This window comes from Camellia sinensis, chromosome 9 (genome assembly GCF_055761805.1).
Source record: "Camellia sinensis isolate YWXY chromosome 9, ASM5576180v1, whole genome shotgun sequence".
NCBI lineage: Eukaryota > Viridiplantae > Streptophyta > Magnoliopsida > Ericales > Theaceae > Camellia > Camellia sinensis.
The window spans coordinates 164,242,239-164,266,635 of record NC_138969.1 but is presented as its reverse complement, the minus strand read 5'-3'; the positions used below and the strand labels follow the sequence as shown (position 1 = coordinate 164,266,635).

Below are 24,397 nucleotides of genomic sequence, written 5' to 3'. Positions count from 1 at the left end.
GAGGTAGCCAACCCACATATTCCAACCAACTCGACTTGTCATTTTTTTTTTATTTTTTATTTTTGGATAAATTACATTGACACCCCTTGAGATTTATGTTTATTATAGTTCCCCCTCACCTTTTGAAAATTACATCCCCTTTCCTGAGATTTAAAGTTTCATTACAGATTGCTCATTCCAGCAATTTAATTTTTTTAAATACCAATTTTGCCCTCACTGGGTAAATTACATTGACACTCCTCACATTTTAGAAATTACAATCCCCTCCCCAAGGGTTAAAATAGCATTACTAATTGCCCTATCGGTTAGAATTAGTTGAAAAAAAATTAATTGGAAAAAAATTATTTGAAAAAAAATTAATTGAAATTTTTTTTTTGTTAGTCAAATTTTTAAATTTCTATTTAAAAACCGACGTAAGATAAAAATTACACTGACACCCCCTGAGATTTATGTTTATTACACTCAAAAGATAAAAATTATATAAAAATGATAATTATTTTTTTATTTTTATTTCTTAACCAAATTAATTTTTAATTTTTAATTTTTTTTCTAAAAATCAAACCATATATAGCCTAAGAATCTTTTGATAAGTCATTTTTTACGTTGGTAACTTATTTAATTATTTATTAATTTTATGATATTTTTACTATCTGAGATCTGTTTGGTAACCATTTCGTTTTTAGTTTTCAATTTATATTTACAAAAATTTAAAAAACTGTCATAAAAACTTATTTGATAATTTTTTTAGTTTATAAATGGTTGTCTCAGTTTGTAAATTTGAGGAAAAAATGTAAATTCAAAAAATGAGTTTATGTTAGTTTTTAAACAGAAATTTATAAATTTGACTAATATTTTTTTTTTCAATACTAATACTAATCGAGAGAACAATTGGTAATGTTACTTTAAACCTTAGGGAGAGAATTATAATTTCTAAAATATGAGGAGTGTCAATGTAATTTACCCAATAAGGACAAAATTGGTATTTAAAAAAATTAAATTGCTGGAGGAAACAATCTGTAATGAAACTTTAAATCTTAAAAAGAAAATTTAATTTTTAAAAAGTGAGAAAAAAAATTATAATAAATATAAATCTCAGGAATGTCAATATAATTTATCTATTATTTTTTAAATATATATATATATATGCCAATGCAGAGAAACACAGCACAGCTTCCAACCACATTTACTTACACACACACACAATCAATTCTCAAATTAAACTCTAAGCATCTCATCGTATTCACAGATTGGTAAACAACATTTGTCTCACCTCTTGCTCCTCCACCACGCCGATCGCCATCGCCGCCGCCTCTATTAGCCTCGCCGGTCGCCGCCGCCTCTATTAGCCTCGCCGGTCGCCGCTGCCACTAGTAGCCTTGCCGGTTGCATCTTCTCCGCTCGCCGATTTGGTACATGCTTTCTCTTTGCTCTTTTTCTGCTGTCTCTTTCTCTTATTCTCTGTTTTGGGTTTCTTTGTAGTGTTTTTTAACGAAATGGGTCTCTAGATGTGGACCTTTTGCTTCTTGATTTGGTGTTTCTGTGTTTTCTAGGACTGGTAAGAGAAGATATATATTTTTTCCCTTGTATTGGACACATGGTTTGTAATGGGTTTTCAATCTTATTCAGATCTGAGTTTTGAAAATTTCTGCATTTCTTCTTCTGCTGCATTTTTTTTTTTCAAATCTGAGTTTTTTTTTTCCCTCTCTATTTTTCTGGAGAAAAGAATGCTCTGCTTATTTTTCCTCTCTGTTTTGTGTGTTGGATCAAATGATTCGTAATCATTCTAGAACATCAGGTGAAGATGATTTCACTTTGGGGACCCAACTGTGGCACCCACTAAAACACCAAACAAATGTTACGTACCACAAAAAAAAAAAAAAAAAGTATCTGAAATTTTATCTCGAAATGAATTATATGGTATACATTTAAAATTAGTACGATATGAACCTTATTTAGAATTATTGTGATTTATGAATATATTTATTTGAATATTTTCTAAGTAATTTTTTAATTTTTTTAAAAATTTGTAATATTACTGAAAAATATAATAGTCTAAACAGAGCAATTTTGCCTCAAAATTACATGATTAGGCAAGTATATTGAAAACAAAAGGAGCCGCAAGGTTTGACATTGATATACATAGACAACAGAAGCATGTTATATATGCACATGCAAGCTCTAATAATGGTGCTATTGCATTTTTGAATAGAAGAATCAAAGATTGGGATTCCACTAGATTGTTATTGTATAATTTGTTTGGATTGTTGGATTTTTAGTTTATTAGTTTGTCAATGTGTTAGATGAGTGGACATCTATTTTAATTTTGACTATTTTAGTTAATTTGTAAATTAGTTTTTCCTTTTTTAAAAAATCTTTGATTTAGGTTTTGTAATTTAAATTATATATTTTTAAAATAAGTAACCAATCTGCCCTAAACCAGCAAGTCAAAACCGCTATTATTTGTCAACCAAACTGTCGGTTTTTGATAAACAAAATGGCAATTTCTAATGTTAATTTTGTTAATCTGCCACCCCCCTGTGCGATTTCTATTTTATCTCTAAACCCCTACCGACTCGCACTGGGCACACTCCTATGTATGAGTGTGATTGAGATTGAATTAATTGTTTATTCCACTAAAATCTGATAAACAAAGAAGGTAAAAAAAATTAGGACAAATTTATTTATTCCATTAAAATCTGATAAAGAAAGAAGGTAAAAAAAATTAGGGGGCCCTATTTTGGGCCACCAACATTTTGTATATATATGTAGTGTTTCTCATTCAAGAGTCACCAATATTTTGTATATATTTAATTTCAATTGGGTCAAACCACACTTATAAACAAATATGAGCCAACAGAATATTTTTAGGTTCTCTAAATTGGCCATAAAACAACAAAAATAATTTAAACCTATTTATATTTGTAATATACTAAATACTTTTCTAAATTTGAACCCCTATTTTGGGCCAATTTTTTAGGCTTAAAGCACAGGCCTCTCAATGGCCTTAGCCCAGGCCAGTTCTGCAACAACCCCTAGGTTACAATAGTCTAGGTTAATTTGGCTCTGTCTTCCAATTCCCCATCACAAAGTTTCTGTCTTTGCTAGAGGAGTTGCTCTTAGCTGTCCAGGTTCTCTCTCTCTCTCTCTGCATATGTATATAAATTTTGGCCTTTTCCAAATGTGTGATTGCTAGATTCATGATTCACGTGTTATCAAAATGAAAATTCAATTATACGATCATCTCAAATCCCTAATTTTGCTTATAATCCTTGTACAGTAAGCAATTTGATCTGATTCGATTGTGAGTTGGAATGTTCTTAGCGCCAGACCTTCAGCTTCATGATTCTTTTAGATTGTTTGGATCTTGAATTTGTATAGGGATTTGTAAAGTAGACTTAAAAATGAATGAAGTAGAAGCCAAGTTTTGTTCACTTCACTTTTTTCTCTCTGTTTTCCTCTGCGAATCGTTTCACAAATCCAAAAATCCCAGCACATCATTAAATTATTAAACACAGCATTAAAATATTAGAAATCGATTTATGATTTTTTTGTTTTTGTTTTTAGAACTGAAAAAAGTTCTAGAAGTATATTTTCAGCTTCAGGAATCTTTTGGGCTGGTTTGGATCTTGGGTTTGTGGAGGGTTAGTAGAAGAAGCTAATTTTGTTGACTTTTTGCTTATGTTTTCTTTTCCATCTACAAATCTCTTTCGCCAATGCAAGATGCAAACACAACATTAAAATATTCGAAATCGATTTCTGAGTTTTTTTAGGAGTGCTTTCAATTGACTGACTCACACCCCTTCTAATTTTGTATGTTCCAAGCATGGTTTTAAAAATGGGCCACAACCACAACCTTATGTGATGTCTGTAATGGCTGTTATGACACACTGCTATAATGCTTGCACTTCTGTTTTTAGAAGATCATGCATTTAAGACTATTTTTTCTCATTTTCTTTTTTTCAGTTGCTAACATAACATCACATGAAAAACATAGAACTTTACAAAAATCTTAGATCTACAGTCTTCATGTTCTACAAGATTTGAGTTGTTATCAAGGTTACATGAGACTAGTTCTCCTTTTTTTTTTTTTTTCTTCTTTTTTCTAATTTTTTTTGGGTTGGTGGCTTGATTACTAACTTAGATCTATGTTACATGGATTTGGGTACGGGTGTCGGGTACGGGTATGTATCTAGAGGTCGGACTCATCAAATCATAAATTTAAGGGTACGCGGACTCGGCCAAAAAAGGTCATATTTTTATATTTTTAATCTAGTATGTGAGATAAAATGATGCTACATGTAACTTATAGTGTCAAAATGACATTTATAGCAATTATACAACAATATGTATATATAATAATAGTATAGTGTTACATACAATTATATAAGAAGTATCCATTGAAAAGTATCCGACACATATCCCATACTCTTGTCCGAGTGTCGGGTATCCGACACGGGTATTTGATTTATTTTGAAGAGTCCATGTAACATAGACTTAGATCTATTTGATTTTAGGTTAGATTTATTGAATAAAGCTTGGATATCATGTTATGTACTTTTACATTAGTATGTTGCCATATTGCACTCTGAATTTTTGTGTATGACCCTAGGAATATTAACAGTAAACTTGATTCATATATATATATATTTATTTATTTTGCATGACAAGGAGAAGTTATCTATAAATACAATCAATAAAACAAAGAAAATTAGATACAACCAACAAAAGGAAAAATCTCCATAGTGATTTAAATCGAGTGTAAAATTTAGTACATATATTAGATCAAGTTAAAAAACAAAACAAAACCAAAAAAAACCACTAAGAACCTCTTTTAAATCCTACCAAATGTCATTCTAAAATATAAACATGTGTATCAGTTAGATTTTCAAAATTGTGTGAAAGAAAAAAAGAAATCATGGCTCCGGTTGTTCCCACTGTTACACCTTGCAACTGCATTGTTGTCACCATTATCATTACAGCAACCGCAATCGTTACTTAAAACCTAGGTTCCAAGTAAAATGGGCACAAAAGCTATAGACAAATAATTAGTTGTTGCGGGGAATACCATTTTTTGAATGGGGTGAAAGTGTCATTATCAAAAGGTGAATATGATTGATTCATGAACTAATGAATTGCATTTGGTTTAGGACAAGGAGATCAACTAGGAATGGAAAGATTATTATCCATAATAGTTGTACTATGTATATTTGTACATATATGTATGGATAGTAATTAGTAAATGTAATATGCTAAGATAGCAGTGTATCTAGTTGTTATTTCTGCTATAAAGATCTTAGCTTGATAATAAGCATATTGGTTGAGTAAAATCATGTCAAAAGTCTCTGAATTTTAATTTTTGCCCAATATTTGATTAGTGGTATCTCTTGTGTTGATTATGTTACTTTGGTGGCTACTCTGATCCAACTGGTCATAGATTTGGATTCATATGAATATTATACTTGTCATTGTATCAAAGAGGATTTGATCAGATTTTTCTTGTCTTCTTGGGTTCTAATGATCATTTATCCTATCGAAATTCTGTCAATTTAGATTCCTTGTTATATGATGAATGAATAAAATATGTAAACTGAACTTCAAGAACTCCAACAAACCAAGCTAAATTTGAACACATTTTGTAATGACAATATCACAACTCTTACGCACTACCTAGAATGGTATCAAATGCTGGCTCCATTCCAAATGCATTACTATTGATTTAAGAATGGTGGATTTTATTCGAAGATGTAGACCTATGAAGCATGGGTACTGCCAAAATTATGTCGTATGCGTGTCGGGGGTGTATCTAGAATGGGTATGTGTATTAGTATGGTGACATGGATACACATCGGGTACTTTTGTGGTTATGTTGAGGCATAAATATAATTTTTTAAATATTAATGAGAAACTGTAATCAACACATTGTATCTATTTTAAAAAACTCTAAAAATAAAGGGTATTTTAATATTACAAATTTAAGAGAATACTTTGGAATTTTCTATAGTCTTTATTGATTGAGTAATCATATCTCTCTTTATTAGTTGAGCTGTTGTCTGATTCTCTCTCAGTAATCTCTTTGTGCCGATAGGCATTAAATGCTAGTTTGTACCTTGCTTTAACTAATTTTTGCATTTCATTTCTAATTGCTATATATCATGCACTATTACAAATTATAAAAAATATATTTTTTAGGGTAATTAGTCTTGCCTCCCTTGAAGTTTTTCATAATTGTAGATACACCTTGTAGTTTCGATAATTATAGTGATCTCCATTACTTTTGAAATTATTGTCAAGATACCCCTTGTAGTTTCAATAATTACACCTGCCTCCCTCCCTTCTGTTATCTATCTGTTAGAATGTCTAACATTTTGAGCAACCCATATTATATTGTTCCTCTCGCAAACTAACTGTCTCTATAACCAAACCAAACCAAACCAAACTAAGGCCTCGTTTGGCAAGTGATTTTTTTAGCAAAAAAGTCAAAAAGTCACTAAAAAAAATCAGAAAGCCAACAACCCATACCAAAAAGTCAAGGATTTTCTTTTCTCTCTATTTTTTGCACATCTTTTCGTAAAAAGTCAAAAAGTCATCCCAAACATACTAGTTTTTTTTACATCACATTTTAGCCAAAAAGTCAAAAAGTTACTAAAAAAACCTATTCTCAAACGAGGCCTAAGCCTTAAGTCCCATCAAATGGGGTCGGTTATATGAATCTTTCTTTTCCACGCGGCTTTATCAAAGACCATTTTTCTATTCAAATTAAGTAGATTCATATCTTTATTTACTATGCTAGCCAATGTCAATTTAGGTCTACCCTGTCCCCTAACACTTCATCTACCGTCACTACATCTCTTCACTACTACCTCTGTTGGTTTTCGTTGAATATGACCAAACCATTTCAATCTATTCTCTCTCAACTTATCTGCTAGTAGTGCTACTCTTACCCATTCCTAAATATACTCATTCCTAATTTTGTCTTTTGTAGTCTTGTCACACATCAATTTTAGCATCCTCCTCTCAGCAACACTCATCTTATCTATATGTTGTTTCTTGGTTGCCCAACACTCCGTCTCATACAACATTACTGGTCTGATAGCCGTTCTATAGAACTTTCTTTTTAGTTTATTGGATACTCGTTTATCGCACAGTACCCTAGACGCATTTCTCCACTTAAGCCACCTCGCCTTAATTCTATGGACCACATTCGTATCAATTTCCCCCGCCGTTGTGATAATTGACCCTAAATAACGAAAATGTTCACTCTTAGGTATTTCTTGATTCTCAATCTTCACTTCTCTGATTTCATTGTTATTGTTACTAAATTTACACCATGTATTTTGTCTTAGTTTTGCTTATTCGAAATCCTTTAAATTCAAGTGCTCCTCTGCAAATCTTAAACTTTGTGTGAACTCATTCTCTAATTTCATCTACTAACATGATATCAACTTTGTATTAACTTTATCTCTATATTGTTTCTAATTCATTTTCTTTTATTTTCTCACATTTTTTTATTTATCATTTTCTTAATTTTTTGCCTTCTTCTTCCATCACGACCCACTTTCTATTTCTACAAAAAAAAAAAAAAAAAAAAAAAAAAATCAGTTTTCACTATCTCTCTCTCTTTCCATTTTCTTTTTTTTATTTCTTTCATTCTTCTTTTTATTATTCTCTCATTTATTTTTTCATGGTACCACTGCAACCAAAATCAACGCCACATAATTTATTATTATTATTATTTGTTCTCTTCCCTCGTGCTCTTTCCTCCTTTTTTTCATCATTTTTTCTTTTCATCACTGCTAGCCAGCATCACCTAATACCATACCAACTTACGAAACATGAATTTTCTTTTGTTTGTAAACATATGTGTATTAAGCATTTTTTTTAAGAAAAATAAACATAATAACATTTCATATTAAAAAAGAAAAATTTGACTTATAAATATTACCAAATGCTACCTTATAAATATCACGTGTTGCTTCTTTAAATATGTATACAAATATAAAAATTATCTTTTTTATTTTTTTCACAATCCTATATTATTCTCAAATTTTAATTTTTTTTTTGTGCGTCTTTCAATTTCCAGTCAATGGAATTTTAATTTTTTTTTGTTTTAGTCTTTCAATTTCTAGTCGATGGATATTAAAAAAAAAGGGTCAATATTTCTCACCTTGTTAGAAAAATGTTTAAAAATAAATATAAAAGTGAAAAAAAATCTAATCCTAGTACAATAAATTAAAATTAGTTGATAGGGAATGAAATATGAAGAATTTTTTTTGAGAATAATACACTATTTAAACAATTTGTCATTTCTTATACTTAAAATTAAAATTGAATTTTACTTGAGAAAGAAATTACTTAAAAATTATAGGGTAAATTACATTTACCTCCCTTGAGGTTTCTGACAAATACAGGGACCTCCCCTGTAGTTTTAATAATTACACTAACTTCCCCTACTTTACCTGACATTGTACAGATTCCCCCAATCCGTCAATTATACATAAACGACGTTACTTTTGTATACAAAATGACCATATTACCCTGTTATTTGAGCATGAAAAGACGAAAATACCCTTTGATTATAGTATTCAACTTTGTTTTTAATTTTAATTTTAATTTTTTTGTTCTCTCTCATCTCATCTCATCCCCCAATCCCAATTTCACTTTGGTTTCCAATTTCAACAGCAGTGTAATCTGAATTCTCTAAATCACTCCCCAGATGTCCCTCATCTTCCTCCTCTTTCTCTCTCTACAACTCCACCTCTCTCTTCTCTCCTCTTCCTCCTCCACCACTGCCTCCGCCGCCCGCCACCTCCACACCACGGCCTCATCATGTCCTCTTGATTTCGACGTCCTTCGCTGACTTATTCAATCCTCAAATCGTCCAAAACTCGACTCCGATTCCGTCTCGTCACTACATCAAGGTCGGTCTCCGACTCATTCAGTCCGATTATCTCCGAACCACCAACAATTTTCTTCCTCCGATTGACTCCGCCGAGTCCTGTTGGGTTTCATACCAAACCCTAATAAACGATTTCTTCCCCAATTTCAATAATATTCGCAAATCTGCAGTTTCCAGGCCTCTTGGATCGCCGAGGGTTGTATGAACATCACTACTCTTGATGCATTCGAAGGCAATGTTTCGAAATCGGCATTAGACGATGCCGTGAAGGCGTGTAATCAATCTCTTGGTAACGGTTGGTCGTGCGCTTCTTGCACCATCAGTCTCTCGAGCCTCCAGCCTTCGAATTTGAACAGCCGATCAATTGGAAACCTCTCCGATTGCATGGCGTACCCTTCGATTTACGCCGCGGTGTTTATCAATCGTTTCGGCCCAACCGATGAAGATACTGCCAACTGTCTGTTTGGTTTTGATTTTTCTGATTTGAGCAATTCGAATGGTAGAGTTAGAACCATTGTGATTTGTGTAGTTGTGATAGGTTGTGGGTTTGTTTTGTTTCTGGGTTGTGGTGGGTTTTGGATTTTACGACGAAAACGCGAGAAAATTAGGGAGAGAAGTAAGGTGAGAAACTAATTTAGGCAAAGGAAACTACCCACCATTTTCTCAGAAAATACACTGTTCCGGACATAGATGGGTTGAGGACACTTTAGGGCATTATAGACATTTTAATGTTTGGCTTTGATGACATCAGCTTTTTCTGTGAAATAAATAAACGGAAGTCAACAGAAGGGGGAATCTTGACATTGTCAGGTAAAGCAGGGGAGGTTATTGTAATTATTCAAACTACAGGAGAGGTCCCTGTATTTGTCAGTAACCTCAGGGGAGGTAAATGTAATTTACCCAAAATTATAAAATACTCAAATAATTTGTCATCTATTACATCTAAAATCTATATCTCAATCTTTGTTCCGGTCATTTAGACTATTTTTATTAAATTAAATTTTAAAATTAATTCAAACAAGAAACATGGATATTCTTTCTTACCTTCATTAATGGTTGAATTTCATTGTTTAAGTTATAAAAGTTCAAAAACTTATAGCAGGAAAAAAAATACAAGAGTCAAGGAATTACATTTATGTTTTGAAAAAGTTGTGAGAAATAAAATGATAATTTCATGTATATATATATATTAGGGTAAATTACACTTAGTTCCCTTGAGGTTATGAATAGTATTTAAAGGTCATTTGCACACCCAAGTTAACACCGTTTGGGCTAAATTAACTTTTGGGGGGGGGGGGGGGATCTTGAAATGTCAGGTAAGGGAGGTCTGTGTAATTTCAGAAACCATAGTGTAGATCCCTACAATTATGCAAAACTTCAAAGGAGGTAATTGTAATTATACCCTATTTTTTATGGATGTACCTAGGCCATACTTGTATTTTACATATTTTAATTTAATTTAATTTTTTTCGTGTCGGCGTACCCTTACCAATATCGTACCTGTATCCGTGCTTGATAGATGTAGGCATGGTAGTTGTCGTTGCTAGTGTTAGGTGCCTTAATACCCATGAGGCGACATGACTTTAATGAAGCGCAGTCAAGGTGCTCAAGGTGTGCGAGGCGCAAATAGGCGTGCACCTTTTTCAATTTTACCTAATTTATTAAAGATGTGATATCAACCTTTTGATCTAATGAAATCCTTTATAATTTTTAAGTTATTCACATTGTGTCAAAGCCCCCCTAATAAATAGATAGCCTTGACCCTAAACAACAAATTAAGGTAAATACTTGAACTTCTATATTTTGGCTTACATACCATTTTTTGTTTTACTTTTCCCCCTCTAAATAGTGACAATGGCAATGGCCAAACAATACTTTGTTATCTAAGTGTTTATAGTTAATGACTTAATTTTCTTGCCGATCAAAAAAAAAAAAAAAAGACTTAATTTTCTTTATTGATTATTTTATTTACTTAATTTGTTTAATTTTTTTGTTATTGCTTAATTGCTTTTGATTATTTAATTATACTTTGTTTTCTAAGTGTTTATAGTTAATGACTTAATTTTCTTAATTGATTATTTTATTTACTTAATTTGTTTATTATTATTATTATTATTTTTGATTATTTAATTTAAATTTACTTTATTTGAAATTGTTGACATGGTGCAAAGCTTTTAAGCATAATGTAGTGTACTTGGTGGTAATAATCTCATGTAAAAATACAATATGTTTCATTGGTTAGCATATGGTAGATAAAAGACGCAATAAATTTCTTATACTTAAAAAAAATCTTAATCTTAATGTCTATAACATGCGCATTGCTTTGATGAAGCCCGCATCTCGCCTTGCGCCTAGGCCCCAACAGACATCGTCACGTCAGTGTGCCTCTTCCCTTAAATAACACTGGTCATTGCATTTTAGTCTATCCACTTAAGGTCACTTGGTGTTGCTACTTCAAAGTGTAATGCATCATTACTACTTTATTGCATTGGCAGCGTTAATTCCATAATTTGGTCTTCCCAGTTGAGGTTGTTTTGCTCTTCGTATTAAAGTTCTATAATGATAAGTGGTGTTCATATAATTTTGAACTTATTGTCTTCTAGTTTTCTCGAAGGATGTTCTCTGTTGGGTGTGCTTGGGATTCTTTTGTACATTTTTTATGTTTCAAGCAATTCTACTCTTATAGAGTGATAATCATATTATGTACACCCCAAAAAAATGTGTATGTATAGAAGGTTATATATATACATATATTACAGTGGATATTGGATAATTTTAGGCTGTAAGCCCTGAAACAAAGTTCTTCACTTCTATTTTGTTGTGTTGATAAAATTCTATTCCTGAAGAGCATAAAATATATAAAAATCATATTGTATATGTGTCACGATCTTGGATAATATGAGCTGTGAACCATGGGACAAAGTTCATCATTTATAATTAGATGTCATAAATATGAGAATTAGGATTCTGTGGATCAAATGTCCAAATAATAGAACTTATTAGAATACAAGAATATGATATGGACTAATTGAGATACAAGTACTTGAAAGAGAATTTTCTAATAAATTCCCCTTCCTGTCTCCATTTTATTGAAATTATATGATTAATTTTTAATCAAAATTATGCAGTGGGATTTGTTTCATCAACAATGGCTGTGAGTGCAGTGGCAGAGAGGAAAAAAAAATTATTTGAACTGCTGAGTAATGACAAAGTCAAAAGAATTGTTGTTTATGGGAAGGCTGCAGTTGGAAAGACATGGACAGCCAGAGAGATAAGTAATCTTGCAAAAAAGAAGGGCTTAATTGACGTTGCTCTCTGGGTATTTCTGAATACAGAATATGACAAGGACACTCTTCGTGACAGTATAGCTTGTCAGTTATCCCTACTTTCCACCACTGGGGAGTCAGAAGCTGACAATGATAATAAGGAGTCGGAGAAGGAGGAGAACCAGGGAGACTTGAAACAGTGGATATCTGATGCTCTTTCCGGAAAGAAGCTGCTTCTGGTTTTGGATGATGAAAAAACAAATGAACCACAGATGATGTTTGATTTGGGAACCTTGCTGAATCTTGACCAGCGAGATTACAAAGTTTTAATCACTAAAAGAGAGAGCCTCAATAGTGATAGTTCTGAGGATGGTGAGAAGTCAGTGATAGAGGTAAAGCCCTTGTCAGAGGAAGAGTCATTTTCCTTATTGCAAGAAAGGGCTGGGACCAGTGCTTTTGTAGTTCCGGAGATTAAAGATTTAGCTAGTGCTTTTCTTGGAAAGACTAAAAATATGCCTGCTGCAATTATCATGATGGCAAAAGCCTTCAGTTGCGTTTCTAAACAAGGGTGTGGGGTGCAGATGCTGAAACGTTCCCTGGAGGAAATACCGGATGATGAAATCTACAACATAACACATTTACTACGCAGTGGATATGACTTGCTGCCAAACAGTGTTTTAATTGACTGCTTTTGGGGAGGTAGCCACTTCTTCCATGATTGTCGGCGCATCCATTATAATGAATTGATAGCGTACTGGGTGATGGAAGGATTTCTTGGTCACACCAATTGTATGGAGAAGGCTTATGAGAAGGGTCATGTTGTTTTGATGGAGCTTATGGATTGTCAGATTCTGAGAAAAGTGGAGGCTGATTACGTTGTAATGGATGGGCCAACGCTGAATTTGGATGAAATTCTCAAGGAAAGGGAAATGATAACTTCAGATCATTGCTACCGTCGTGGATTTAGTGGCACAGCCAGTCTGGGATTAGCTAATGTGCATGGGGATGGAAAGTGGGAAGGCCTTGGAAGAATTACACAGAAGGATGGCTTGATAAAAGCACCTCACAGTGGCAAACAAGGACAGAAATCCTCTACCTTACTGCTTGATGGGAATTCTCTCAGCAGGCACTTTCCTCCTAATTTCTCTGAGTCCCACCAGGAACTCCGAGTTCTTGCCCTTTTTGACCCTACATTCAAAAATTTTTCTCTTTTCCCTTCTGAGATGAACAATCTTTGTGTGCTTCTCCTCAGAGGCTGTCATTTCATGGAGAAGATAGACCGCACTCTAAATTTTGAAAAATTAACTGTTCTTGAGATATCTGGCCCTAGCTTCTTGACGGAAATCCCAGATGATCTTTTTAAGTCTATTCCCCATCTTAGGAGCCTCAATCTATCTAGGCTGGATTTTGTGGCATTACCCTCATCTTTTTATGAACTTAGTGAACTAAGCTGGCTCATCCTTAGAGAGTGTTCTCACTTAACAGAACTGAGAAGTTTGAAAAAATTTACAAATCTCATGGTGATAGATCTTTCTGGTTCTACATCTTTGAGTAGTATACAAGACAAAAGCTTTTCATCTAATAAGGAACTTCAAATGATTAATTTTTCCAAAACAAATATTAAGAGCTTACCATTGATTTTTAGTCTGAAAAAGCTCACTCATCTCTTGCTAAGTGGGTGTTTAGAGGTGGATAGACTGCGTAGCATTACTTCGGTAGCTACTCTCCAAATTCTTGATCTCTCAGATGCCTGCAATTTTAAGGAGTTCCATGATCAATCTCTAGCAAATCTGACTGACCTTAAGATTCTTGATCTATCTAGAACTGCCGTTGATCATCTACCTTCTAACGTTAGCAATCCTCATCATTTGTATTTAAACGGTTGCACTAGTCTAAGTAAGCTCGAATGCATAGAATTACTTACAGACCTTGAAACACTTGATTTTTCAAAAGCGCAGGTCAAAACTCTGCCATCTCTTTCCCATCTCCATAACATGCGTCAGCTATTATTGTCATGTTGCTCAAACTTGGAGGAGTTGCCTGACTTGAATTCCCTTACAAAACTTGAGGTGCTTGACCTTTCTGGTTGTAGTGCTTTGACAGTACTACAAGATAAATCCTTTGAGCAGATGTCTCAGCTTTGGAAGCTTGACCTTTCTGAGACTAAGATCAAACGCTTGCCATCACTCTCAAATCTTATCAACCTCCGCCACCTCCTGCTGAAAAAATGTACCAGCTTGAGTGAGCTTCCACCACTAGATTCTCTATCAAAACTTGAGAAGCTAAATTTGCGTGGTATTAGCTGTTTTAGAGAGACTGGAGCTGATTTCTTGAAAAAAATGGATCACCTCCAGATTCTTGATCTCTCTGAAACCCTGCTAAAACGGTTACCATCCATGTCAAACCTCAAAAACCTCCATCAGCTTTATATAAGGGGTTGTCCAGACTTGACAACTGTGCCTGGTTTGAAAGAGTTGACAAAGCTTGAAGTCCTAGATCTGTCTGAAACTGCAGTTGATGATCTGCCATCCCTTGACAACTTTAGCAACCTCCGTCAGCTTCTGCTTAGAGATTGTCCAGGCTTAAAAGAGTTCCTGCAACTGGAAGTGCTCCATCTGCTGGGGGCCACTGTTAGTGGATTGCCATATGGGATCTCAAAATTGACCAATCTTGAACATCTTGTCCTACCAGGCATGAAGGATACTCAAGGAGCTGTGAGCAGCATGACAAAGGAACCAAATCAGTATGGCTGGGGCATCTCCAGTTTGCCAGTCAAAACAGTTGGGAATAATAACAAACCTCCTTTATCCTTAAGTAGTTCCCAATTTCTTCAACTTATGAAAAACAACCAGTCATTGTGGACATCAAGCTTCAAGCAATTCCACTTGTCTATTCATCCCATTGAGGAGCAAGATACAAAAGGAGTTGTGCCTTTCTACATGGATGATTTTATGTTCGGAGATATCTACTTCAAAATCAAACAGTTCTGTGATTTTGAAAAGCAGCAGTCATTGGAAATTCGAGGCTTCCAGCGTTCCCCCAAGGGTATTAAGGAGGTTCTCAGTCTTGCTGAATTTGTATTTTTGATCGACAATGCATTTGAAAGCTGGTTATCTGATTTAGGTGCTTCCAACTTCAAGGTACTGAAAGGCTGTTGGATAGAGAGATGCAAAGAAATGGAGAGTGTCTTTCATGCAGAGGAGATAGAAGAGGTAGCTAAAGTGGAAAGTTTGGAGGTCTTATGGGTTTCCAATTCTCTCAATTTGAAGTGTATATACCCTGAGAACTGGCAAAGTCACACCTTTCAAAACCTTAAGTGTCTGTATCTGGATTGTTGTCCAAAACTGTCATTTGTTTTCTCTTCTTACCAGCTGCCAAAAAGCCTTCAGGTTCTTCAAATTAAGTTTTGTGATAAATTGAAGGCTGTGTTTGAAGAAGCATCACCAAAGCCCAAATTGCCAAAGTTAGACACATTGTGTCTGTGGGAATTGCCAGAATTGAAGAGCATTGGGTGTGTGTTGCCATCTCAGGTAATTGTAAGCGTTTGGAAATGTCCAAATCTAGAGGAGTTTGAAGGGAAAAAAAATGTCAAATTGGCTAGAAGTTTATAGATTTTGTGGATTCGCTACAGCATTGGTTTTGAAGAGCTTTTTCAGTTGAATCTTGCAACCAGATATGGAACCTAGATATCTGACTCTCGGGAGTGGCCCCATACTTTTAAGTTGTAAATGTTGTCATTCCAGCTGCGAGACATTCTTGAGACTCTCCAAATGAAATCTTGCAATCAAGTGGAGACTAGGTTTGTACACAGGATGTCGGTGACCAAAATGTTCCCATGTGATGCATTGCTTTTACAGGATTCCTGAAATCAAGGAGAACTACAGCCATCCCTAGTGGCATGACTCCCTAGTACAATGCCCACATGTCAGTCACTCCCTAGTGGCATGACGAAAGGACCTTCTGTTACTTTTCAGAGAAAATTGATGTGGGATGAGTAAATTATGTCGACAGAGGACACATTTCTTGTAATACTGGCAGACTCTGACTTTTAGCTTTCAATATCTCACTTCAGGTACTTTATAATTCACTTCCTTTTGTGTTTGATGCTTGTTTGTTTTCTCTCTTCGATTGTTCCTGCATCGATGTCCATTAAATTTTTTCTACAGTACCCAGGTTAACTCTGTCATGACTTTTTATGCATTTCAGTTTCTAGGATGTCATCTGCCACGCAATGCACTAATCTTTTTTGACCCGTATTGGAACAACTTGAAAGAAGTTTTGTTTTTTCCTTTTGTTTATTTATTTGTTTAGTTTATGATATTTGAGATCAAACTCTAGGGTGCTGTAGAAATTTAATGTATAAAGAGAAATGATTGTATTATTGATTGTTGTGTTGTTGTATATTACAATGATTCATGATTCCTATATATAGAAGAGGGTGAGTGTGTAGTAGGTAAGGAGTAGGTGAAGTGGAGGTGGTAGTGGTGTAGTGGGTTAGGTTTAGTGGAGTAGGTTTAAGTGGGTGAAGTAGGTGGAGAGTAGGTGGATTTTAACAGCCCCCCGCAAACTCAAGGGGGATAGGAACTAACCAACTCGAGTTTGGAGAGAGTAACAAAACAAGAAAATACATAAAAATAAAAGAGGATAAGAGACACTGTATGGTCGTGTCAGACCATTGGTGAAGACACTGGATGGTGGTGTCATAACGTTGTAGAGGACACTGTATGGGGGTGTCATAACCATGTAGAGGACACTGTATGGGGTGTCATAACGGTGTAGAGGACACTGGATGGCGGTGTCAGACCGATGTAGAAGACAGTTTATGGGGTCATGTCGGACCGTTGTAGCAGACAGTTTACGGGGTCATGTCGGACCGTTGTAGCAGACACTGTGTGGTCGTGTCAGACCGTTGTAGAAGACAGTTTATGGGGTCATGTTGGACCGTTGTAGCAGGACAGTTTACGGGGTCTTGCTGGACCCTTGTAGAAACTAACCGAAATCAATGTCGGGACAGTTTACAGAGTCTTGTCGGACCCATGAAGGAGCTAACCGGAATCAATGTCGGGACAGTTTACAGAGTCTTGTCGGACTCTTGAAGGAGCTAACCGGAATCAATGTCGGGACAGTTTACAGAGTCTTGTCGGACCCATGAAGGAGCTAACCGGAATCAATGTCGGGACAGTTTACAGAGTCTTGTCGGACCCTTAAAAAATACACTGTATGATGGTGTATATAGGCTGCCCAAATATATATATATATATGGATATATATAGTGAGCCCTCAAAAGTCGCGCCCTCAAAAGGCGCGCCCACTTCATCAAAAGGCGTGCCCGACAGAAAGCGTCCAGCCATCAAAAGGTGAGCCGGAGACGCGGCGAGGCACGTGAGCGACAGAGTGGCGTGTCGGCCGCGTCGTCAGTGTCGATATAAACCAATGCGGAGGCTGTGCTTGAGGCAGAAGCGAAGAAAAAAAAACCTGGGAAAAAACTTCTGAAAAACTCTTCATTTTCTGAGAGAGATATTCGTTTTTCTGAGAGATTGCCTCTAAGAGCTGCAAATCTTGAAACACTCCCCTTCCGAACATTATCAGTCTGAAATTGCTATTTCATTGAAACACTCAGCAACCCAAAAAACATGGCCTCTTCTTCCCGTTCAGCTACCCAGAATATGGCCTCTTCATCCCGTGGTCTACTCACTCTCTTTCCCGACCTCAACGAGTCAACAAGAGAGATAACTGGTGCGGAGGCCCGTGAACCTCAACCAAACACCCCTGGTTTTGCTCCGTTGAACTTTCCGATGCGGTCGGTGGAGCAAAAAATGGCGGTGCAAACTGATATTGAGGCCAATCAGTATACTTTGAAATCATGTGTTGAGACCATGACGGCTGTTACAAATTTGTCGAACCGGCTGCAGAGTAGGACAAATGAGGTGCAGCAGTTAAACGCCCAACTGGCTCTGCTCCAACGCATGTATAAGGATGCGCGAGCAGAGATAAGTGTGCTAAAGGCGGAAAACAAGGAGCTGAAGCGGAAGGCCACCGTGATGTTCCGATTTGGAGGTCCGCCATATGCTGCAGTGGAGGAGTATGGGGGAGTGAACGTGCTCGGCGGAGTGGGAAATACGGAGGCAACACTGTCAAGGGCCGCCCAGGACGGAGGCAAGAAGAAGAGACCGGCGGCAGAGTAGAGGAAGTGAGGTCGGTGGGTGGCCGTCTGCAAAAAAGAAAACAAATCGTTTTGTTTTTGTATTTTTTTTTTTGTTTTTTTTGTTTTTTTTTTGTTTTTTGTTTTTTTTTTTTTTTGTGTTGTAAAATTGTGATCGGGGTTGATCCCTGATATGAATAAAGCAAGTGTGTTTTGCAAACTCGAATGGTAGGTGTGGTAATGCAGAAAAATCAACTGGAATGAAATTTGGTATTTTTTGTTTTTGTTTTGTTTTTTTTTTTTTTTAATGTGAAAAATGAAGATAAAATAAAATAAAGAAAGTGGGGATAGTGGGATCAGACTGATTGATTAAACAATTTGGGAAAGATGGGTTGTATGAAAAGATGAGAACAAGCCCATGTGGGTTAGGGAATGGCAGTGGAGATTTTCACACAGCCAAGTCTCAGCTCAGTGGTGGTAATAAGATTTTTCAAAAAAGGCGTGTGAGGTGTAAAGTGGAGGATAAAATAAAAGAAAAAGGTAAGGAATGTGATGATTTCTGTCCCTTGGGCGTGAAGGTGGTGCTGGTAAGTGGCGGTGATGGTGGTGTTGGCAGCCAGGTGTGTCAGGTCTATGGTCGAGAAACGGCCGGAAATGTTGACGCCATTGCTTTCCAGTAAGGACCCAACAACCCATCTAGCACTTCAAACCACTGAATGACATGGTTCTTGAAATTAACATTTTCTTTCTCCTTTCTAGTTCTGTACTCAATGTACAGAACACTGATGAGGTAAGCTGTCCAGCTACCAACAAGACCATAGAAAACCTGAAACAGAATTCTAGAGAGCATACCCAGCTGAGAGAACGAGTAGGGCAATGTCAACAGAACTTGAGCTACTTGATTGGAAGCACAGTTAAACCAAGCGTCGTCGCCGATGTGAAACAACCTAGGGCAGTGCGTGGAGCATCGCGTGTGCAATTCGTTGCAGTTGGATGATAGCATGGAGATCTGCAATTTGTGTGAACAGTAGTGCAAACAGCAGGTTGAAGAAAGGAAATTTCAAGTCTCCTTTCATAACCCTCAATTCCAATTGCGGAGAGTTGGAAGATGCAGGAAAGGGAAGGTATGTGTAGAAAATTCCAGCGGGCAGCGAAGGCAAAGTTGCCGGCCGGCTGCCCGCCGGTGAGAAAGAAATACAGGCCTAAATCTTATAGCTCTGATACCATGTAGAAATTTAATGTATAAAGAGAAATGATTGTATTATTGATTGTTGTGTTGTTGTATATTACAATGATTCATGATTCCTATATATAGAAGAGGGTGAGTGTGTAGTAGGTAAGGAGTAGGTGAAGTGGAGGTGGTAGTGGTGTAGTGGGTTAGGTTTAGTGGAGTAGGTTTAAGTGGGTGAAGTAGGTGGAGAGTAGGTGGATTTTAACAGGTGCAGAAATTTTAGATTTGAGGTTGCAGAGTTTGTGTTTTGCCATTACTTTTCCATTCTTAGTTGGAATTTATGCCAAAAGTTTATATACAACTGCCTCTGTTTTTTGCATTTGTTTGATTTGTACAACTGCCAACACAAGATTGTCAATGAGTTATGGAAATAATGCACGAAAATAATTGCAAAAGAGGTCATACATTTCATGGTCGTGAAAGCTTTGGGAGAAACAAGAATTAAGAGGCACCTAAGGATACCCTATAAACCTTATCATCTGCGGATAACTTTATTAAACCTTTCTCAATTTGTAGGGCCTACAATGTGTGAAGTTTTCGTGAAAAAAGGAGAGCACTTATCCTACGTCCAAGAATTGAGGCCAATTCCTCATCATGAGGAGCTTTTCGTACGAAACACGTACCCAAATTTTTTCTTAAATTTTGCCGTACCATAGAGGTATCTAGTATATATCCAAGGTGTACCCAAGCCATACCTTAGTCGGAGTTGTATTTTTTTCTATAAAGAGGTGAAGTTAGTTTCATTGGACTTATTTATTTATTATTTTATTTTATTTTTAATACTTAGTATGATTTTAAGATTAAACTTTGGTTTGTAAGTTATTTAATATAATGGCATTTAATTTTAGTTTATATCTTATTTTTGACATTGAATGTGAATTGTAGGTTGGATCTTAACCAACTAAACCATTTACTAATTTTTGCATTACTCCAATTTAAAAATAAATATACATATATATATATATATATATATTTTGCGAACGTACCCAGTTGTACCCATACCTTACATTTTTTTAGATTTTATTGTATTGACGTACCCATATTGTACCATTACTAATACCCGTACCCATACAAGTGCTTCGTAGGTCGTAGGCAACAATGTTCCTAGCAAGAAAAATCAGGGAACTTAAATACGAATGGGATTGTTCAACTGAAATCAATATCTGAATCTGTTGATTAGTCAGAATATTGTGACAATGTTTTTGTTTTTTATTGTTTCGTGGGCAGCTGTAAGATGTTATTCTTTCCTTTATGTATAGATGGATTTCGGCCATTTTGTGACATTCCTGGTTAAATTCTTCAGACCATTCCTTTTGATCTTAGTGAGTTTCATTTTGTATCTCATTGTCAATTTTCTTGTCCAATCTTGAGTTCATTCATCTCCTCCAGCTTGTTTCTTGCTACAGCATGTGTGTAGCACACTATTACTCTGTTAAGTGTTAAGAAATTAATTATTAACCTATGATTCTGAATTCTAATCATTGTGTTCCTTTACATCTGTTTAGGTCCTGCGGGAAATGTTTCAGACACCAATGTGGTATCACTTTCAGTGTATTCGACGGGCGCAGCTCTGTTGGCAAGTTGTAACAAGAGAAATGAGAAATCCATAGAACTGAAAGAGAAATATGTAATACTTTCTCCTGATATGTGAAATCTTTACTGTTTGTCAGTGATGTAAAACTTGCTAAAGGTTCACAACAAAATAAATTACTATGCCGGATTCTTGCAAGTTGCATGGTTGTTCAAGTACAAAATTTGCTCAAGTTTTCTGTAGAAACTCTTTTATTTTTTGCTTGTCCTTTTACCATGTTTATGTCTTAATAATCACAAATTTTGTTATTTTGGGCATACTTATAGGAGAATCAAATTACCTTTTCATTTTTAATTTTAAATTTTTGATTAGGGAAAAAGATTCGTTCATTTTTTCGACTGACATGTTTGTTTTTTCACGATAACTGACATGTTGCTTCTTTGTGAATAAAATTGTAGAGCGTCGCGATTTCACGAGGGGCAACAGAACTGCAAATGAGCAAGATTGAGATATTTTCCGTGAACTATGATCTTAAGGGGGACCTAAATCTGCTGAAGGTTCAATACTTCACTATGTTAGGTGTTGTGGAAAATCAGGAAGATGTTTTATTTTAGCATCACAGCTTAAAAGCAGGTAAAGCAGTAATGACTCATGCTGGATTTCCGGCCTTTGCACTTTATCTACTAGAGCGTTATATTTATTTCTACTCTTTTTTTTTTTTTTTTTTTTTCTGAGTAAATGTTATAGTTGTTTCATTGGATTTATTATTGATTTAAGGCTTCAAAAGATATACATTAAGTGAATGGTCTTTACAAATTATTGAATGTTTTCTTCTTCACATGATTGACAATGTTCTAACAATCTCTTTCTCTTTCTTGAATTCAGTGATGGATGGTCCAAGTGCAACCAGTTCATTCACTGAACTCTTACTTTCTTGAAAAACTTGAACGAGTTAGTTTTTAAAATTTTTAAATATAAAATGGCTTAAGGCTTGACATAATAATTTGTAATCTCATACTTATCTTGAATACGATTTTCTACCACTTGTAGCCAAAAAACAAGTAGCTAGTATTCCTTGCAACCGAATCTTTTACACCAAAGAGTAATTCCTTCTAGCTATGTTGACTTCATAGTAGTGTATCTTTATGGTCCGTTGTTGTACCCGACCATGGGCTTCAGTTAGGTAACTACGTTAGTCATGCAAGCAGTGGGTCTGAAAGGTCATGTTTGGTTCAGGTAATAATCTCCCCTTGATTTTCAAACCACTTTTTTCCCTTTCATTAGGTTTAGCTGTTTAGTATTTGTTGAAAATGAGTTACTTTCCCTGTGAACCATATGATAACTGTCCCCTAAACAAGAGTTGACAATGTAAATCTCAGTGTCTTTTATTCCATTGCAGAGGAAGTAACTTAGGACCTACTAGATGTCGCTTAGTAGTATGAAAATGATTTTTTTTCCCATGTTGATGCGCGAAATCTGTTTTAAGAAGTTCTGTCTGAAAATAGCCAGTTCTGAAGAACTACTAACGTCATTTTGACTTGTTTGTATACATTTTCAAATCTTATTTGATTCGGATGAGTTATGTGCAGGAGGACTAAGCAGTGGTGGCTGATCACATGAGAAAGTGTCATCTGTGCAAGTATTGTAGGGCCAAGCATGGAACCATGGCTTTCGGAATAAAATAACTGCTGGAACATGACGTTGATATGAATGCTTTGGTAACTCAAAAATGTAACTCAAATCTCATACGATGAAAGAAATTTTGAATCTTATGTCATATAAGTAAAAATCTTTATATACTGAGATGTCAACCATGGTGGCATGAGATTCTTGTACTCCTCTTAGTCGCCTACAAGATTTTAATGAGCTATTCTCAAGTACACTATATAGACAATTTCTGATTTGTAATTTTATCATTCAATGGTGTTTGGGCTGAAAGAAGTTTAAATTTGTTGATTACTCAATGGAGATCAGTGTAATTTACCCCTATTAAAATTCGGAGCCACATCATGAAAACATTGATTTAAAATTGTATTCATGAATTACTCTTTTCTTTTTATAAATTTACTTTGGTTTGTGTGTGTATGTTGGTGTATGTGCTCATCTTCACATTGCCATATGGTCTATTTATTTTGATTTGGATAAGTTGCATTGATCATCTTTGAAGTCAAAAATAAAATGTAATAAAATTTGCAAATTTGATATAATTATACGGATCTCCCTTCAAGGGAGATATGTTTAATTATGTCAAAATTGTTTTTGAATTCATTGTATTTTTCTCAATACTCAATTGAGACTAGTATTATTCACTCTCCTATTTAATTTATAGAAAATAATTTCTTTTGAAAATATAATTCAACAATTTTGGAAATGATACAAACACGACATATTGTATGACATATTGTATTCAATACTAATTCATATAGGATAAGAACACCAAGATTATTCCAAGGGTGGTGATAGAGTGTTCTAAAAGTAGAGCTCTAAATTGAACTTTGCTTATGTGGCAATGAGAAAAGGAAGAAAAAAGATTGAAAGCTCTAAAATTAAGAGTTCTAATAGTTCTAATGGGTGTGAGGGTCTCATGTGATGTGATGTTTTGACCTTGGTTTTTGTTAAGGGTCTCATGTGATGTGATGTTTTGACCTTGGTTTTTGTTATTTTTTTTATTTTTCACATCATTAGTGCTTTTTTAGAGCTTCCAAATTAGATGGATGTATCATTTCTAAAAATAAAAAAAAAATAAAAAAGAAGAAGGTCAAAACATCACATCAATGGGTAGACTCCATTCATTAAAGTTTCTTTAGAGCTCTTGGTTTAGAACTCTCAAATTTTTTTGTTATTTATAAGTCTCTCTTTACCTATTTATATTTCATTTAGTTCAAATTATTTTCTTATATTCTAATAAGTCATATGAGTGACATAGTTACTAAAGTACCTCTAACAATAATAAGGTGAAGTGCGCATTAATGTTCACATTGACAATGTAAATGTTCCATAATATGAATATTCACACTATCAAATTTATTTAATGTGAATGTTCACATCGCCAAGTTACTAAGGATTCAAAAAATTATTTATAAGGGTAAAATTATCTTTAAAATACCTTAAATATAAGAATTAGAATTTGATAGATTAAATGTCCAAAATAATAGAACTTATTAGAATATAAGAATATCTTATGAACAAATTGTGATAGAAGTACTTAAAAAATAATTTTAAGTATCAAAAGTCATCGAGAAAAAATAAAAAAGAAAAAATGAAATAGAAGGTATCCTAATTGTTACAAAGTTAGTGTGTAGGCGAAAAAAAAAAAAAAAAACGAAAATGA

At 34.9% G+C, this 24,397-nt stretch overlaps 1 protein-coding gene across 7 annotated transcripts; it reads left to right on the top strand.

Annotated features, from left to right (window-relative positions):
• The first annotated feature begins 1,161 nt into the window (after positions 1-1,161).
• Positions 1,162-23,108, top strand: LOC114317742 (putative disease resistance protein At4g19050). Of its 7 annotated transcripts, XM_082887909.1 has the most exons (7): positions 1,162-1,409; positions 12,025-16,234; positions 20,052-20,263; positions 20,795-20,857; positions 21,041-21,162; positions 21,525-21,699; positions 22,656-23,108. In XM_082887909.1, exon 2 carries the CDS (start codon positions 12,045-12,047, stop codon positions 15,771-15,773), a length of 3,729 nt encoding a protein of 1,242 aa, XP_082744035.1. In that variant the 5' UTR covers positions 1,162-1,409; positions 12,025-12,044; the 3' UTR covers positions 15,774-16,234; positions 20,052-20,263; positions 20,795-20,857; positions 21,041-21,162; positions 21,525-21,699; positions 22,656-23,108. The 7 variants fall into 7 exon arrangements, with proteins under 7 accessions (XP_082744035.1, XP_082744033.1, XP_082744036.1 ...); XM_082887907.1 differs by lacking the exon at positions 20,052-20,263; XM_082887910.1 differs by lacking the exon at positions 20,795-20,857.
• Positions 23,109-24,397: the final 1,289 nt, after the last annotated feature.